Here is a 17,346-nt window from a genome sequence, read left to right as displayed (position 1 = left end):
TAAATTATAATTATAGTATAGGAACAAGGTCATTAGAGACATTATGACTGAATTACAAGGAAACATAGTTTCTTGTTTAACTGGTATTTAAAATTGGACACTTATACTTTAAAAGTATGCATTTCATAAAATAAGCTAATTGGAAAAGATATGCAATTAAATAGAAAACATTTTGTCACATGAAAACGTTTGCCTAACTGCTTTCCATTATACATTGCAATGAGAAGGTTTTAGCTGACATATAATGTCTTTAACTATCAACGTTTTTTCCTTTTCTAGATGGTTTGAGGGCTTTAATTGGGAAGGCTTAAGGAAAGGTACCTTGACACCTCCTATAATACCAAGTGTAAGTAGACTTTCCAGCTTATAATTGTATGAGACGCTTAATGGTGTTTATGTCAGTCAACAGTGATCTGTTATCTTTAAAGTTTAATCCTGTTATAAGGTTAAACAAACTATAGGAAAAATGTCACATTGAAATAATGACATATTCTAAAATCCAAGCTTAAAAGCAGCTAAATTTGGGGATAGCCACTGTAAATACGTTTTACTCTTATCTTTTTTAACTCTTCATTTTAATTCAGATTTCCTTCATTTATGAACATAAGTTAATTTTTAGTATGGAAAATGTTCAAAATATAGAAACAGAGACAAAAGTTGACAGTGAGTTTACAGCAACCAGTTTCAGCAGCGATCAGTTTGGGACCAATGTTGTTTCATGTATGTCTCCACATAACTGCTGCCCTCCCCATGCTACATGGAGGCACTCTCAGGCACAATGGTGTGTTTTCATCCTTCCTTCAGGTTCTAAAATAAAAAAAATAGTTCTTTTTTCTTGATTCTCTTTTTTTAAAAAATCAAGTTTTTTGTTAAATAGTCTACTAAATTCACTGTTTATACTATATTAATTTAAAATAGATTTCAGCAGATTGCATTTATATTTTTACTCAGTATTGCCTCTAGCTAATAAAATGTGCAGCATCTTAATTACGGGGGGAGAGGACTACTTTGTGGTCCTGGGACTTTCATTTGTGTTTCCTCTGCCTAGGACTAATGCAAGACTGCTATTTGTACAGAAACATTTTCTCTATTCCATTTTTTTTTTTTTGAGACTGGGTCTTGCTATGTTGCCCAGGATCCAGAATAGCCTCAAACTCCTGGGTTCAAGCAATTCTCTTGACTCAGCCTCCTGAGTAGCTGGGGCCACAGGTGCACACCATGAACTTGGCTCTATTTTCCCTTCTTCTAAGATTTATTTACATTCTAATATTTGTTTGTTCATAAGACAAAAAAAAATAAAAATAAAAAGCATTACAGACAAAGTTTCAATGTGTTGGCCAGGCTTATCTCAAATTCCTGACCTCAGGTGATCTCCCTGCCTTGGCCTCCCAAGTGTTGAGATTATAGGCATGAACTACTGTGCCTGTCCTACACGATCATTTGTATACTTTCATGGCATCTCTTTTTCTTTTCATAGCTCTAGCCAAAGTTTATTATATAGAAAGATTTTTGTGATTATTTTTCATTATATATAGATTTTTGAATTATATATAGATTTTGTGATTATTTGTTTTAATCATACAATTTCTTACTTATGATGGGTATAAACTCTGTGAGGATAAAAAACCATGTCTATTTGTACTCACCATTGAGACCCTCAATACCTGCTACATAGTAGACACAAGAAAGTAGTCACTAATAGGGAATAAATACAGAATGTACTTAAAAATTCCAGCTTGGAATTCCACACACACACACACAAAGTGCATTCTCTCCTATTTACAGGTTGCATCACCCACAGACACAAGCAATTTTGACAGTTTCCCTGAGGACAACGATGAACCACCACCTGATGACAACTCAGGATGGGACATAGACTTCTAATGTATTTCTCTTACCTGCTTCTGCCTTGCTGAAGACAGCTTTTTCTGAGACACAGCTGCCAGCAAACCTGAAGGAAAGAGAGAAGATTAGTGCTCGGGGTCACCATGATGCCTTTGATCGATGCTGCTCCAGTAACTACAGTGGCATTAGGACTTATTGCTTAGATGACAATAGTGCTCTTTACATGTTTTCTGTTTGAACCTAAAGTAGCAGTTGACATGGTGGTCCTGAAGCAAAGCCTTTCACCAGTAAGAGATGTTTTCTATTGTTGCAATGACCTTGCTTTGCTCTGATTATAATTTGAAAGACTGTAGGAAACACTTCAATCTAGTATAAGAGTCTGTACCTTGCTAGAATATTCAAGAAGATGAAAGAATAATATATTGGGTACGATAGATTGCTGTGGTACAGAAACTAGGCTATTCCCTTTCTTCAAGTGAAGGCTGTGAGATCTATTACTGCAGGCCGGTGTATATACCATACAAAAGAGGACCACACATCCGTTGGTCACAGAGCTCATGTCACACCAGTGCTAGAAGTTTCATGATTTTATTTCCCAGCAGTGCTGATGACAAGACTGAATGTTACCTTTTCTTTCTGACAAAATTTAAAAATTGATATGATAAAAGCACAACGGCTATAGATTCTGCTAAGACCTCTCATAGTAGGTATATATGCGTTTTCACAGAGGACTGAAAAATAATGCATGATATTTGTTTTTTTTTTTTTTTGATAAATTGGCATGACAGAGTGGAAAAAAAAGCAATTCACAAAACCATTTCATATTTTTAAAAATACTGTGCTTAAAGATGGTCCTGGAAGTAAATGACTAGCAGCCAATTGGTTTTACCTAACATACCCTCAAACTGAGGCTTAAAGTATTCCCTTTTATAAAAATAAACCCTCGGGGCGGGATGGAGTAGGAAGGGATTAAAACCCATCCAAAAAATAAATAAAAACTATATAGGTGCTATGTATATCTTTCATCTGTAAATGTCAGTGTCTGAACAGACAACACAAATTCAAATCATTATATGTGTAGCCAGAAACTCAAGCATTTTCACTGAAGTTATTAAACCAAACTCCTGTCCAGTTTCACTTATACAACATTGTCAGTCTGGAGTTGGGAGACAAAGGTGATTACAAACCTATTTGAACTAGCTTTTTGTCTTAGGCCTGAACCAAAAACAAACAAAAACAAAAATAAAACAAGAACAAAAAACAAAAATAAAAGAAGTAGGAAAGACAAAAAAAGAAAGCCCAAAGTCAAAGCTATTAAGATTTACAGGTTTACCAAGCCAGGAATATTACTTATTTGAGGTCAGAGAACAAAACAAAAACCTGGCCAGGTGGTGATTACCTTTTTGTGAACAGGTTGAGTCCATCCACTTCTCCAAGTAAGAAAGCAGTACAGAGGAAAACAAGAACCTGATTTAAAAAAAAAATAAATTTTAAGTAGAACAGAATTACTACAGTTCTGTGATATCACACTACCTAGAACAAACTAGATTTGAAAATGTCAAACTAATTTACTTTATTCACTTGGAGAAAAGAATCTGCAAATTAAACTGAGTCCTTTGCTAGCAGACCAGTTGATTATTATTAGCTGTAATAAGTAACTCAGCCATTTGGAAGCTTTTCTTGGACAAAACTGTGTTATACCTATGGAAAAAAATACAAAACCTTTCAAGCTGTCATTCTGTTTTGGCACAGCGTGTGAGTTTGGTATATTAAATTGAGGCTTGTTCTTTTCTCAGTAGAGTTTTCTTTTTAATCAATCAAATGTCAACATTTCTGCAAGAATAAGTCCAATTAGATGATACCTTAACTAAGAGGGCATATATTATGAATTTTGTTCGAATTTTTCAAACCCAAAACTACCTTAGAATATGATATCTTATGAAAATATAATATTCTTAAAAATTTGGAGAATAAAATGAAAAGGGAATAAACTTCAATTAAAACTTTAATCCTAAAATGTTATTGTTATTCTTGTGTTTCTGGAGTTTTCCCTCCCTTTTAATTTCTCCAAATTGGTCTATTTCCCAAGATATCCACTGTTTTCTATGTATTTTAGAATATGAAATTAAATATAACCTAAAATCCAGCTATGAATGTTATTTCAGCTTTATATTTTTTAATTGGCCTTTTAGACATATATAATTTCAACATTATAGTCAATGTTCAGTAATTTTTGTTGAAAGACAGTGTGGTTTAGGCATGCTAAAGACTTGCTAGGATATTGAATTTCCTTGTTATTTGGAGAGACTCTGCTTCTGCAACTTTTCAAAAATCCCCAAAGTCCCAAAGATTAGCACTTATTGTGGATTTTGGAACTATGGTTCAAGTCTAAGACAACCAATATGAATAAGTTCAGTGGAGAAGGAAGAAGTAGCATTCAGCACGATGTAACTCCCACTTGTTACTGCATCTTTGTTCATTTCACCCATAGCATTGCATTAGGTGTCTGAAGCAATCACCACAAAATAAAGGTAAACTACATTTTCCAAGATGTACCAAGAGAAAACATTAATCTAATTTTCAACATTGAATTTTTAGGATATAAATCTTGTCTTAATGAAGACTCTAGGGCTAAAATTCACGGTCAGTTCCATAAAGTGCATCTCCCTTTATTTCTGAATTTTTCATAACCCCTCTATTTTCTTACACTAAAGAACATATGGATAAGTTAGAATAGTGCCAACTTGTTTGATTTGTTAAATGATTTTCTTGTTAATGTGTTGAGTATGGGAAATAAGGGCTTTCTGTGTGTCTTTGACTCACAGGAAAACTGAAATTGTCAAGGGAAGCAACATGAAAATAACTGAGATAGATTGAATACATTTGAAAAAATAATTTCTGAAATAATGCTATACATGATTTTTATGTTTGTATCTTCTTTCTTACTAAGATATGAATCAGATCCATATGGCATTCAAAACAAATTTATTTTGATTATATTCTTTACAAGTCATAATTTTTACCTAAAATTGTGGAATATGCATGTGAATTACACATGTGTAATAATATATCAACTTAGCTATTGAATTTTTCCTGTTTGATTTTTAAATGACTGAACTGATGGTAAACAAATTTAATGAAGTCAGCCACCATATTGAAAACAAGGATATTAGAACTGATTTCACACAATAGAAGTGATCTGTGCATTATCCATAACATTTTCTTTCACAATAGGACCACAGACAAATATTTATGTAAATAGATATTTTTGTGTGATATTTTGTGGTACATATAACTTTTTTTAGTGTTTCACAGCATTATTATTTCATTTTATTTGTACTGAATAATGTTTTTAGGTCCAAGTAGACTTGAATTAATGTCACAATTGTCAGTATTATTGAAAATTATGTCAACTGTACTGTTATTCATCTGTCCATAGTTTAGAACATGACCTGGCTATCTGGCATTGTTGCAAGTGCCTTAAATTCATGGCATCCTATTAAAAAAATAAATTTGGTGTTATGCTGCATGACAAAGACAAACACACCTCAAAATGTTGTCCTTTCTTAGCTTGCTGCGTTTTACAGTTCTTTCTGCTAACAATTTATAAGCCTTTATTATATAATATTGATGAATTACAGAAATGATGAAGTTGTTCTCTTATTTCTGTTAAATGTACCAGAGCCGTGTATCTGTTAATGAGATACAGCGTCATTTCTGTGAAATGTATAAATGTATGTGCAGGTCAAATTAATATATGACATACTATCAGTCTGTATACAGGTATTCCTGTTTTGCTAAGTTGTGCAGATTCTGTAAAAATAAATTAGTGCAGTCAAGTTCTAACATATCTCATTTTATAGACTCCATTGACATGGTCCGATCCAAAAGAAAAATTGGAAATGACTGCTAACCACACCTCGTTATGAAACCAATGATGAAAAAGACACTTGGTGCACCTCTCAACAAAACAGGATGCTTTCTCTGAGTTCTTGTATATGCAAATCATTTACGAGGCAAGTTTTCAACAGACCTAGAAAGCAAAACATTGAAAGTGTGTTGTTAGCCCTCCTCTCTGCCCCTGCATCAACAGACAGAGCTCTGGGACCTTGGCAATGACTCAGAGGTTGGGGCTTTCTGAGTAAAGGGACATTTCTTTAAGCATCATCTATCAAATTTATTTCAATGTATGATGTTTTTACAACTGGTCAGTTCTTTTGTATTCTTACGGCTATGGTTATTTGATTGTCCTCTTACAATTTGTTCTACATGAAAGAGTTCTTTGTTAGTCAGAATGCAACAAACTGTCATCAAATGGTCATTGACCACTTGCACTCTTTTGATGTAGATTAAAAACTTTTTCATAAACCTATCCTGCTTTTATTTGCTCTGTATTTTTCCTGCAGCTGTAATTGCTGAGTGCCTGTTGTATACTTTATAGAGTTGAAATAAAAAAATAATTACTTTTGAACTTAGTTGATGTTTAATTCCAGAAAAGATTCCAAGAATAGAATTGGCATATCACACTAGATGAAATACCAGGTTGTAGAATATCACTATAACAAAGTATAAAACACTTATAATCCAATAATTCTTCATGAAATTATGTAATCTAATATGAAACTAATCCAACAAAACGGTTGTAAAGAATTCATAAGAATAATGTTGGGCCATCCAGTGTGAAATACAAAGTGAAGATAGATATTCACCCAAACTCAGAAATTAGCAGATTCCTGTGCACCAGTACCACACAGGCGTTTTCTGGGCTATCCCTAGTCCAACTCTGTATTAGGCAAAACAATCAAAGGGACAATTCTTGTATATTACTACATGCTAGGAGGAAATGATTTCACATAAAGAGCAACTTCATGAGTATTTGTCTAAGGATTTTTCACCTGATTATTTTGCTCCATCATATGCACAAAGAAGAAAGAAAGATTTTAGGGGCAGTATGATTACAACAAATTCAACTCTCCAAAGCCTGATTAAACATATTCTTTCTACATCCCTTTGTTCTTCTCTGCAGTAAATGATGCAGGCATTAAAACTGTCTGAAATATAAAGATTATCTCAATTGTATTGTTTTTGTCTTTTTGAGCTCACATTGCCAGTGACAGTGAGTTGAAAACTCTTGTTTGATGAAAAGTAGAAATTCAGTCCAGTTAATTTTTTCAAACAAAGCCAATTAAAACACTTGGAAAAAAAATACTATGTCATGACTGCATATCCAGTAATTTCATTTCTTCTGCAAATAGAACTGTATTCTACACTTTTAACATCTGTCCTATGATTTTTTCATACCGTTAATCTGAGAATGTTTTTCCTTAATCCTGAAAGGTTTTTGTTTTTGTTTTTGTTTGGGCACTAATCACACAGTTTTGGGAGGAGCATGCAGATCAACACTCATAGCCATTAGAAGGATGATAGGTGAAGGGGCATCAGTGATGGTGATGATGTTGCATCTACATCACTCACACCTTGTGCATGCTAATTTCAATGGGAATAAATCAGCATGCAATTTTTCAAGTATGACCATAGGAATCAATTATAAAGTTGAGATAAATGGATTGATTGTGTGATCAACCAAATGATACCCAAGTGCAAATGTTACAGTGTTATACTGCAGACCTACCTTTAGATTCTTAGTTATAGCCTTGTGTGTCAAGCTTATAATACAGGCCACCACATTGATTCTTTTGTGTGTGGGAGTGGTATTTGAGACAGGGCCTCACTCTGTCACCCAGGCTGGAGTGCAATGGCACAATCTCAGCTAACAGCAGCCTTGACTTTCTGGGCTCAAGCAATCTTCCCACCTTGGCCTCCCAAGTATCTAGGACTACAGGTGCACATCACCATGCCCAGTTAATTTCACACTAATGTTTTTTTATGGAGTCTTATTGAGAGCTTTCCTCTGTGTCTCCAAATCTCTCCTTTCTAACTCAAAAAATCCTATAAATTGATAAAACAGTAATATTTATCTCTGGCAGCTGTTTTTTATCCAAGGTAAGCCTATGGGGCAAAAGACAAATCTATCTATGTACATGCTCGTTAGTAAAGCCAAACAGGTTAAGCCTCAAACTTGTGCAAAACAAAGTTTAGAAAGAAAAAAAAGGAGAATGAGGCATCACTAACAACCCCAAAGTGTGGCCACAGATTCTATAAAAATTCATGGACAAGCTCAAGGCATAGGATCTCAGCCAGTGTTTTTCAAACATTAATGTCATAAGATGTATCTGGGAAATAATATAAAAACATAGGTTTCCAGGATGATCCAAAGTTATTTTGAGATGTAACCCGGGAATCTGAATTTTTAACCAGCACCTTAGTATATTTTGATGGAAATATACATCTCTATGAGAGAGAAGCAGGAGAAGAACATTCATGGAGAAACATTTCAGGAATGGTAGGGTAAAAGAAGAAAACAGGAAAAAAAAAGTCTGTAAAGAATCATGGACATCCAAAGCCTATAAATGCTCTCAGAAATATTAAATGGTATTTATATTCCACCCATAGAAGTGTCCTTTAAATTAACATATTAAAATGGCATATTAATAATAAGCTACTTTTTGTTAAGGAATAGACCCACGTCTTGATTTACGAAGCCAGAAATATATATATATATGTATACCCACCTCTGGTATCTGGTACATCAGGGCAGGATCCTAGCAGTTAATTTGCCTGAGGACTCTTTGTCCTCTGGGTGTAATGATACTGGTGACCTTAGCTTCTGGCTCAGCCGGATTTTGGCCACAGTTCATCAATGTCTGATTTCCCTCCCTGGGGGACTTTTCTGTGCCATGCAAGTCAGGTTTGGCTTTTTGACTTGCTTTGGCCATTGAAAAGTGAGCCTTGTCACTGCAAGCAGAAGCTTTAAGAGCCAGTTCTTGCTTCATTACATTCTCCTTTCTGTGTGATGTTGTGATCAGCATTTCCTCAACAGTGGCTGTCCTGTCAGCTTCAGAAGCAGAATAAGGTCAGTGATGAGGATTGGAGCCCTCACCAACTCCCAAAGGCTTTACAGTGGAATATATTGTTGTTTTGAACAGCTAAGATTTAGGCTTTGTCTGTTTCAACAGGATTTCACCTATTCCAACTAATACAACTGTCACACACAGAAGAAAGACAAGACCTGCCCTCACCTCTGCAAGGTGATTTACCATGGTAGAAAATAACAGGCAGGAAATAACAGAATAAATCTTTAGACCATGAGTCACAGGCAGTAAAACTTGCAGTTGAAGACTTGAATTCCCCCAAATGCCCAATCTTCTGACAGAATATACCTCAAACCTGACATAGCAAAGATACATTTTGAGTAATGGAAGGAAACATTTTAAGAGGCCAGACCATCTAAAATTGGTGCAATGATTTACTTGTGTGATTTGTGTGAAGACTTTCAAATTCAGAAGCACTGGTACTGAAGCATGAGAAGCAAAGAGGGCAGTAGAAATTATGTTAGACATGGAATTGGGGAATTTATAATTCCTGTGAAGAACATGATTCTTCAAGATTCCTGGAAAGAGGTGAGAGTGGAGAGTTTTTACAATAAAAGCAGATTAGAATAGGAACAAAATACTATCTTAACTATAATTCTAAATGTCCTTAGTATAACCCTCTGCTAAATTACATGTGCCACAAATTACTACATAAATTGAAGTGAATTACTTAGGGCCTTGGTTTTTTGGCCCATAAGAAGATTATTAAAGTTATTTTTGGTAATAAAACTATATGCTTTTTACTTCCTTCACTTACAACCCCTTCCAGGGGTTGGCAAACTATGATACATGAGTCAAATTTGGCTCACAGCCTGTTTTTTAAAATAAAGTTTTATTGGCACAAACATATTGTCTAAAGCTGTTTTCATCTTACTTCAGCACTTAAGTAGTAAGCTAGAGGCTGCATGACAATTAAAACCTAAAATACTATCTGGCCGTTTCTGGAAAAGCTTGTCAATCTCTGATGATAAAGGAAAGACTTACAATGAGCTGATGATTTTCAAGTTCAATTCTCCATAGAGCTTCAGGACATTGAAGTATGTCTCACAGTCTACCAGGATGGATAGGGAGTGAAGTACCTGGATTAAGAAGAGGGGATATGCAGGGAGTAGGCTCCACAGGTTCCAGATTTCTAATTCTGATTCAGCCAGAAGGGATACAATATTATTTGTTTTACATATCAGTTTAACATACTCTAATGTTAAACCACCCATATGTAATTATGTGTATATATATATATATATATATGCGCATATGTGTATATGTATATATACACATATGCATATACACATGTATATATACACATACACATGTATATATAAATATATTATTATAATTTAATATGTGTTTAATATTCCATTGGTATCTTTGCTACTCTATACAGTACTATTAAACTGGCTCAATTAACATGATTTGTAAATGTTAGTTATATCTTATGGGGTACCCACTGCCCTCCCTCCCTCCATCCCCCTGGCTTTTTGTCTTCAAAATTCTTTTGGAACATTAAAGTCCTTTTATTCTACATAAATATTAAAACCATATGGTCAAGTTTCATGAAAACACCTTTAGGATTTTGATTAGAATTATTTTTAATTTATAAATTAGTGGGAGAAATGATAACCTTTCGATTTTAACTTTTTCCACTCGTGAGCATTATTTAGTTTCTAGAATGTCTTCAAAAGCATTTTCTAATACAATTCATACACATATTGGGTTGCTATTAAAAGAACAGTTTTTTTGAGACGTAGTCTCACTCTGTTGCCCAGGCTGGACTGCAGTGGCGCTATGTGACCTCACTGCAACCTCTGCCTCCTGAGTTCAAGTGATCCTCTGGCCTCAGCCTCCTGTATAGCTGGGACTTACAGGCATCCACCACCATGCCTGGCTAATTTTTGTATTTTTAGTGGAGACAGAGTTTCACAGTATTGGCCAGGCTGGTCTCAAACCCCTGAGCTCAAGTGATCCATCCACCTCAACTTCCCAAAGTGCTGGAATTATAGGCGTGAGGCACGGTGCCAGGCCAATTTCTTGTGTAGTACTCTTATGTCCACCGTCCTTGCTGAAATTTTACTAACTAATTTCTATGTCTATCTTTTGGGTTATTTCTAAAGATAATATTGTTGTCTCTGAATAATGAAATGTTGGATGTAACGCTTTATAGTTCTAATTGGTAATTTTTTTTTTCTTGAAGTAATGGGATGGCTAGGACCCCAGGTAAATGTATAATAATAAAATTACAGTTGACATCCTTGCCTTTTTTCTGATTTTAAATTTCATCATTAGATGTTTGATATAGGTTTTACACATATGCTCATGATCATATTAAGAGAGTTCTTAGTTTGTCGACCTTTTTAAAAAAATCAAAATTCTTTTTCAGCATATATTAAGATGGTCACGTAACTTTCTTAATCTTGTTATTGTGGTCGACTTGGCGTAAGATCTATAACAACTCTAATGATAGGAAGCCATGCTTCCTTGACACGAATTCAACTTTGTTGTCACATGCATTTTGAATATATTGATGTTTTAGATTTGCCAATGTTATATTTTATTTATTTATTTATTTATTTTAGAGACAGGGTCTCACTGTCACCCAGGCTGGAGTGCAGTGGCACAATCCTAGCTTACTGCAGCCTCAAACGCCTTTATATATATATATATATATATATATATATATATATATATATATATATATAAGATTGGGTCTTGCTATATTGCACAGTCTAATCTCAAACTCCTGGCTTCAAGTGATCCTCCCACCTTGGCCTCCAATATTATATTTCAGACTTTTCTATCTATGATCTCAAGAGAGTAGCCTAAAATTCCCCTTTCTTGAATTATCCTCATCTGGTTTATGTGTAAAGGTTATACTAGACTAATTTGTTAGGTTAGTCTTCTCACCCAGAAAACAGAAATATATGGACATATACTCCACTTCATTACTAGGTTCTGTAAATTAAAAAATCAAAATAAACTATTTTCATTAATCAGATTTGCAAATTAAAGTTTAAAAGTAGCACAATGTTGGTTAGAATGTGGAGCAAAGTCAAATTTGTATATACTGCTGGGTAAAATTGGGAATTTTTACAACATGAAAGAGTAATTTTGCAATATTTAACAAAGTTGAAAATGTATTTATCCTATAACTGAACACTTCTATTCATTGGTATATTTCTCAGAAAAAAGTTTATACATAATAATTATTATATATATATATATATATACACACACGTATATATAGGCAATACTCGGAAGAATTTTGAAATAGTAAAAAACTTAGAAGTCAAACTGTCCATCACCTAAATAATAGACCATTAAATCTGGTGTATTCTAATCATAGAATATTATATGGAAGTGAATATAAATGTATTAGTTAAATTTAACATGGATATGTTTCAGAAACAATGCTGAATGAAAAAACTGCATAATAATACAGTATGACAACATTTATATAATTTTTAAGTGATAAACTTTTATTTTGAGAGAAATGGCAGATTAGGTTATTTGAATCAACCCTCTTACCGAAAATTTAAAATGCTACTCGTGTGTGTGTGTGTGTGTGTGTGTGTGTGTGTGTGTGTTACACCCCTCTCTCTCTTAAAAATCTCAAAAAGTTGGCAACATACTAAGAAAAAAAACAAGTCAAAAAAAGGGAAGGTGCGAACTGTATAAGTGGACCACTAACACTTTATTTGCTGAGTCTGTTGAAGTTGCACTTGGGCTTTTCGGCTGCCTGGAACAAAGGATATATGTAGAAGTCACTATTCAAGGAATATGATTTTTAAAAATTAAATGACATAAACTTACAATTAAAGTATATTAAAATAATAGTGTATAAATGTTACATAAATAATATAAGATATTTAAATACTCAAAATACATAAATACTCAAAACTTATTACTCCCTAAATATATTACTTAATTGCACTATTGCATATGTTCTTGAAATTATTTATATCAATTATAACTGTATGGGGCTTAGTGCAGTGGCTCATACCTGTAATCCCAGTGCTTTGGGAGTCTGAGGCTGGAGGATCACTTGAGGCCAGGAGTTCAAGGCTAGCTAGGCAACATAGTGAGATCCTTTCTCTTTTTAAAAAAGAAGTATTTTTTTAGTTATCTAGGCCTGGTGGTATGCATCTGTAGTTCTAGCTAGACTTGTAATCCCAGTGCTTTGTGAGGCTGGGGCAAGTGAATCACCTGAGTCCAGGAGTTTGAGGTTGAAGTAAACTATGACTGCACCACTACACTGCAGCCTGGGTGACAGGGCAAGACTCTGACTCTTAAAAAAAAAAAAAAAAAAAAAGGAATCTATGGTGAAAGTACTATATAATTTTGAGCTCATCTTCCCATCTCCACAGTCAGTGGAGTCACAGTTTTCACGTGAAATTGCCTCTGATGATTAATTTTGTATGTTAACTTGATTTGGTTCAGGGATACCCGCATAGCTGATAAAACAGTATTCCTGGGTGTGTCTCTAAAGGGTGTTTCCAGAAAAGATCTGCACTTGAATTATGAGACTGAGTCAAGAACGTCTGACCTCTCCAATGTGGGCAGGCATCATCCAGTCCATTGGGGCCCTGCACAAAAAGCAGGTAAGGAAAAAAAACTCTTCTTGATCAAGGACTCCATCTTCTCCTACTTTTGCACATTAGAGCTCTTGGTTCTCAGGCCTCTGAGCTTCAGGATTTACATTAAAAATCACAGACTGCAGAGTTCTTAATAGATTTTTTTTTTTTTTTGAGGTTGAGTTTGGTTCTTGTTGCCCAGGCTGGAGTGCAGTGGTGCAGCCTCAGCTTACTGCAACCTTTGCCTCCCAGGTTCAAGTGATTCTCCTGCCTCTACCTCCAAAGTAGCTGGGATTACAGGCATGAGCCACCATACTGGCTAATTTTTTTTTTTTTTTTTTTTTTTTTTTTTAGTACAGGCAGGGTTTCACCATGTTGGCCAAGCTGGTCTCGAACTCTTGACCTTAGGTGATCTACCTGCCTCAGCCTCCCAAATTGCTGGGAATACAGGTATGAGCCACCGTGCGCAACCTAGATTTTTTTTTAAGAAATTGGATCTCACTTTCTCACCAAGGCTGGAGTGCAGTGATGCAAACATGACTTATGCAGCCTTTACCTCCTGGGCACAAGCAATCCCCCCACTTCAGCCTCCCAAGTAGCTGAGACTACAGGTGTGTGCCAATACATCTGGCTAATTTTTTTATTTTTGGTAGAGATGGAGTCTCACTGTGTTGCCTAGGTTGGTTTTGAACTCCTGGGCCCATGCAATCCTCCTGCCTCAGGCTCCAAAGTGTGATTATTGGCATGAGCCACCATGCCTGTCCTCAATAGATTTTTTTTTTAAGGATAAAACAAGCACCTTTAATTGACTAATACTTGCCTTTCAATGCCTGTAAAAACAGGAAAGAAATCTGTTATTTTCTCTCCTATTCCTTACATATTTGTAAGAAAGTTCCACTTATTTACTTACTTATTTTTCTAATATCAGCTGTCAAACCCTAGCAAAGTCATTTTTCAAACAAGTTGGGGACTTTGCCTGCAAATCAGGAACTCCAAATACAAAAAAAAAAAAAAAAAAAAAAAAAAAAAAAAAAAAAAAAAAAAAACATGCATTTTAAATTTTTAGACTTCACAGCTCTAGCCACAGTTCCCTTCTAAAATTCTTAGTCAGTGTGAATGATACTGGTAAATGGTATTAGCAAAAACGTGTAGGAGAATATGCCTCTAATAGAAAGCTAATTCACCACTCCACTCTGCTTCAGTGCTTCCATAGCTTTTAAGTAAGTTTGTGGCTCTGCTGAATTCACTGAAAGCTGTTGGTATTTGCAAAACGTTTTTCATTTCTTATTTAAACTTAAAGCTTACTTTGAAGAATGTGATTCTTGTGGTAAATAGAATCAGCTGGATTGCAGTAATATTATGAGAAAATGGAGATACTGATGGAGAAAATAGCACAATCAGGAAATGTGGACAAGCTTTAATGAATACATTAATGGCGTTTTGAGAGGTTTTGATTGAGGTTGATTTGCTTCTTACATTAAAGTCATTATTATAAATATATTTTAGAATGTAATCCTAAAATAATATTTACTTAGCCTCTAACTGATAGCTACAAATTGAGTACACAATTCATATTGAACTGAATGTTTAGAGATGGCATCTCTTACACATCTTCCAGGATTTTTTATTTTTTAAAATAAATCATTAAAAAAAATAGAATAACTTTTTTTATTCCGCCATAACTCTTCAAAAATCATGATAAATGGGCTGGGTGCAGTGGCTCATGCCTGTAATCCTAGCACTTTGGGAGGCTGAGTCGGGTGGATCACCTGAGGGTCAGGAGTTTGAGACCAGCCTGGTCAACATGGCGAAACTCCATTGCTACAAAAAAAAAAAAAAAAAAAAAAAGAAAAAAAAAAAAAAAAAAAAAAAAAAAAAAAAAAAAAAAGAGAGAGAGAGAGAAGAAAAAAGTTGGATCTAGTTTAAAATATCGGCTATCAATAAAACGCTTAATTGCCATTAATATATATGTTAACAGCTACGTACATTATTTTAGGAGCTGCTCTTCCACTATGTTGTTTTATTAATTTTCCTGCTGTTCCTTTTCTCCTTGTAAAACATGTTGATTCAAATGAAATGAAACTATTAAATAGTATAACTATAGTTTTGCATAAGCATATTGGTTTTTATTTTCCTTTTGAAAATGTAAATCTGAAATTATTATTTTTGTTATCCAAATAAATTAAAAAAGAATATTCTGTCATATTTTCATTCTCCCTGAATACTGTCTGAACATTCTTAACATTTGTTTGGCCTGGGATTTCCCTATAACCTGATATATTAACATAATAACCTGGAGACCCAGACATTTTAATCCAGAAATGCAATATAGAGCTTTTCAGCTTCAATCAGACTAAAGCATTTAATGAGAACCTAAGTCTCGGACCTCAGCAGCCTTTCTTTTTAAAGAAAATAGTGGTGACACTACCAGACCTTATCATTTTGATTCTACCATGTGTAGATTTAATCTTTCAACAAAACATTATGTAGAATATTAAGAAGGACAAAATACATTTAGCTCTAGAGAGTCTGCAGCATAGGAAGTTAAGAAAATATACAAGTAATTGGACCTAGAAAATAACTCTCAAAACTACAGGATTACTACACGCTTTCCTCTTCCCTGCTAAGAACTTCTACGGAAATTCCACCAGGAGGCAGCAGAAGAGCGGGTTTCTCCCGTTCCCGCGCGACCCCTGAGACACTGCGGAGCCTGAGGTCCTTCGGAGCTTTAATCTTCCCCTCCGTCGCCTTTCCCCTCACCCGCCTCTAATTAAGTCAGAAAGGGTCTATATTTATTTGCCCATGAACTGACACAGCAAACCAACAGCAGCCACTGTAGTGTGAATGGATTTGCGACCAGGCAAGGGGCTTCAGCCGGGATTACCCGCCTCGCAGCCGGATGAAAGTGCTGAGCACAAAGTCGGCTCAAAGCCGAGCAAACGGACTATTTGTGAAAATGCCATCCTGGCTCAAGTCTGATTAAGACCGGGGGTCCCCAGGCCGTTTGATCTTCGCTCATCAAAGAGTCTTTAAACAAGCTTCATTTTACACTACTGTATGCTGGCGACGGGCTGTGACACCCAAGCGCAGCCACCGTGAGCAGCCGGCCCCGGGAGCGCGTGAACAATGGGGCGCCCGGCCTGCGCGCTGGGAAACGCGCCCGCGCTGGAGGCAGGGACTTGAGGGAAGGACTCAGGCTCCCTAGGTCTACCCCTCAAGTAGTTCCCCCACGAACTCCTAGACTCCTCTGAAAATTATTTTATTTTTGTAATTTAAGGGTGATGAAAAACTCTGGCACGAATTAATTATACATCCCTCCTCCACTTCCCCGCCAGAAGTTAACAGTTCTATTTCTTAGCCTGCGTCTTCTACTCTGTAGCATTTCTTAAGACTGCGTATCAAGACTGTGGTGTTTTCAAAGTCCTGCTTTCTGCTTTTCACCTAAGGTCCTTTGCAATTCACTAGCTTGAGAATTGGTGATAGCTGAAAAAAAAAAATCAGCTTTAAATAGTACAATCAATTTTGTGATGGGAAAAACAAACTTTCTACACACACACGCACACACCTCTCTACACACAGACACACATACATCCTTTTTAGAAAGTCGCATGGTTCAAGTAATTCACCTTGTTTCCAGGCGCTTAATGCTTACATGCCAGTCTTCAAAATCGAATACTCAATATTGATGTCAGTGATTGTTACTTGATCTTTAGGCTGCATAAAAGAACAGACTCCTTGCAGGATGTTCTTATTTAACCTGAGTACAAAAGGCCTTCCCTTGGCAGTGCTGAAAGAAAAACAAAACAAAGAGAGAAAGAGAGACTTTTGTACGGAAAAGGAACCTCTCCATCTCCCCTGCATCCCATTTTATAAAGAAGAGCCAGCACCACACCACAAGTTAAATGGCTTTCCCATATTTAGGAGCCAGATAACGGCTGGCA

General features: G+C 35.4%; 1 protein-coding gene across 5 annotated transcripts in view; it reads left to right on the top strand.

Moving 5' to 3' along the window:
• PRKG1 (protein kinase cGMP-dependent 1) overlaps nt 1-6,316 on the top strand; it is a 1,344,779-nt gene extending 1,338,463 nt beyond the window's left edge. For all 5 annotated transcript variants that reach the window (XM_017536379.2, XM_017536378.2, XM_017536380.2 and 2 more), the window contains 2 exons: nt 280-346; nt 1,786-6,316. In XM_017536379.2, coding sequence (XP_017391868.1) covers nt 280-346; nt 1,786-1,884 — 166 coding nt within the window. In that variant the 3' untranslated portion in view covers nt 1,885-6,316. The remainder of the gene's footprint in view (nt 1-279; nt 347-1,785) is intronic.
• The last annotated feature ends 11,030 nt before the right edge of the window (nt 6,317-17,346 follow it).

Source organism: Cebus imitator, unplaced genomic scaffold, assembly GCF_001604975.1.
Source record: "Cebus imitator isolate Cc_AM_T3 unplaced genomic scaffold, Cebus_imitator-1.0 Scaffold97, whole genome shotgun sequence".
Lineage (NCBI taxonomy): Eukaryota > Metazoa > Chordata > Mammalia > Primates > Cebidae > Cebus > Cebus imitator.
This window is presented reverse-complemented; position numbering and strand designations above follow the sequence as displayed.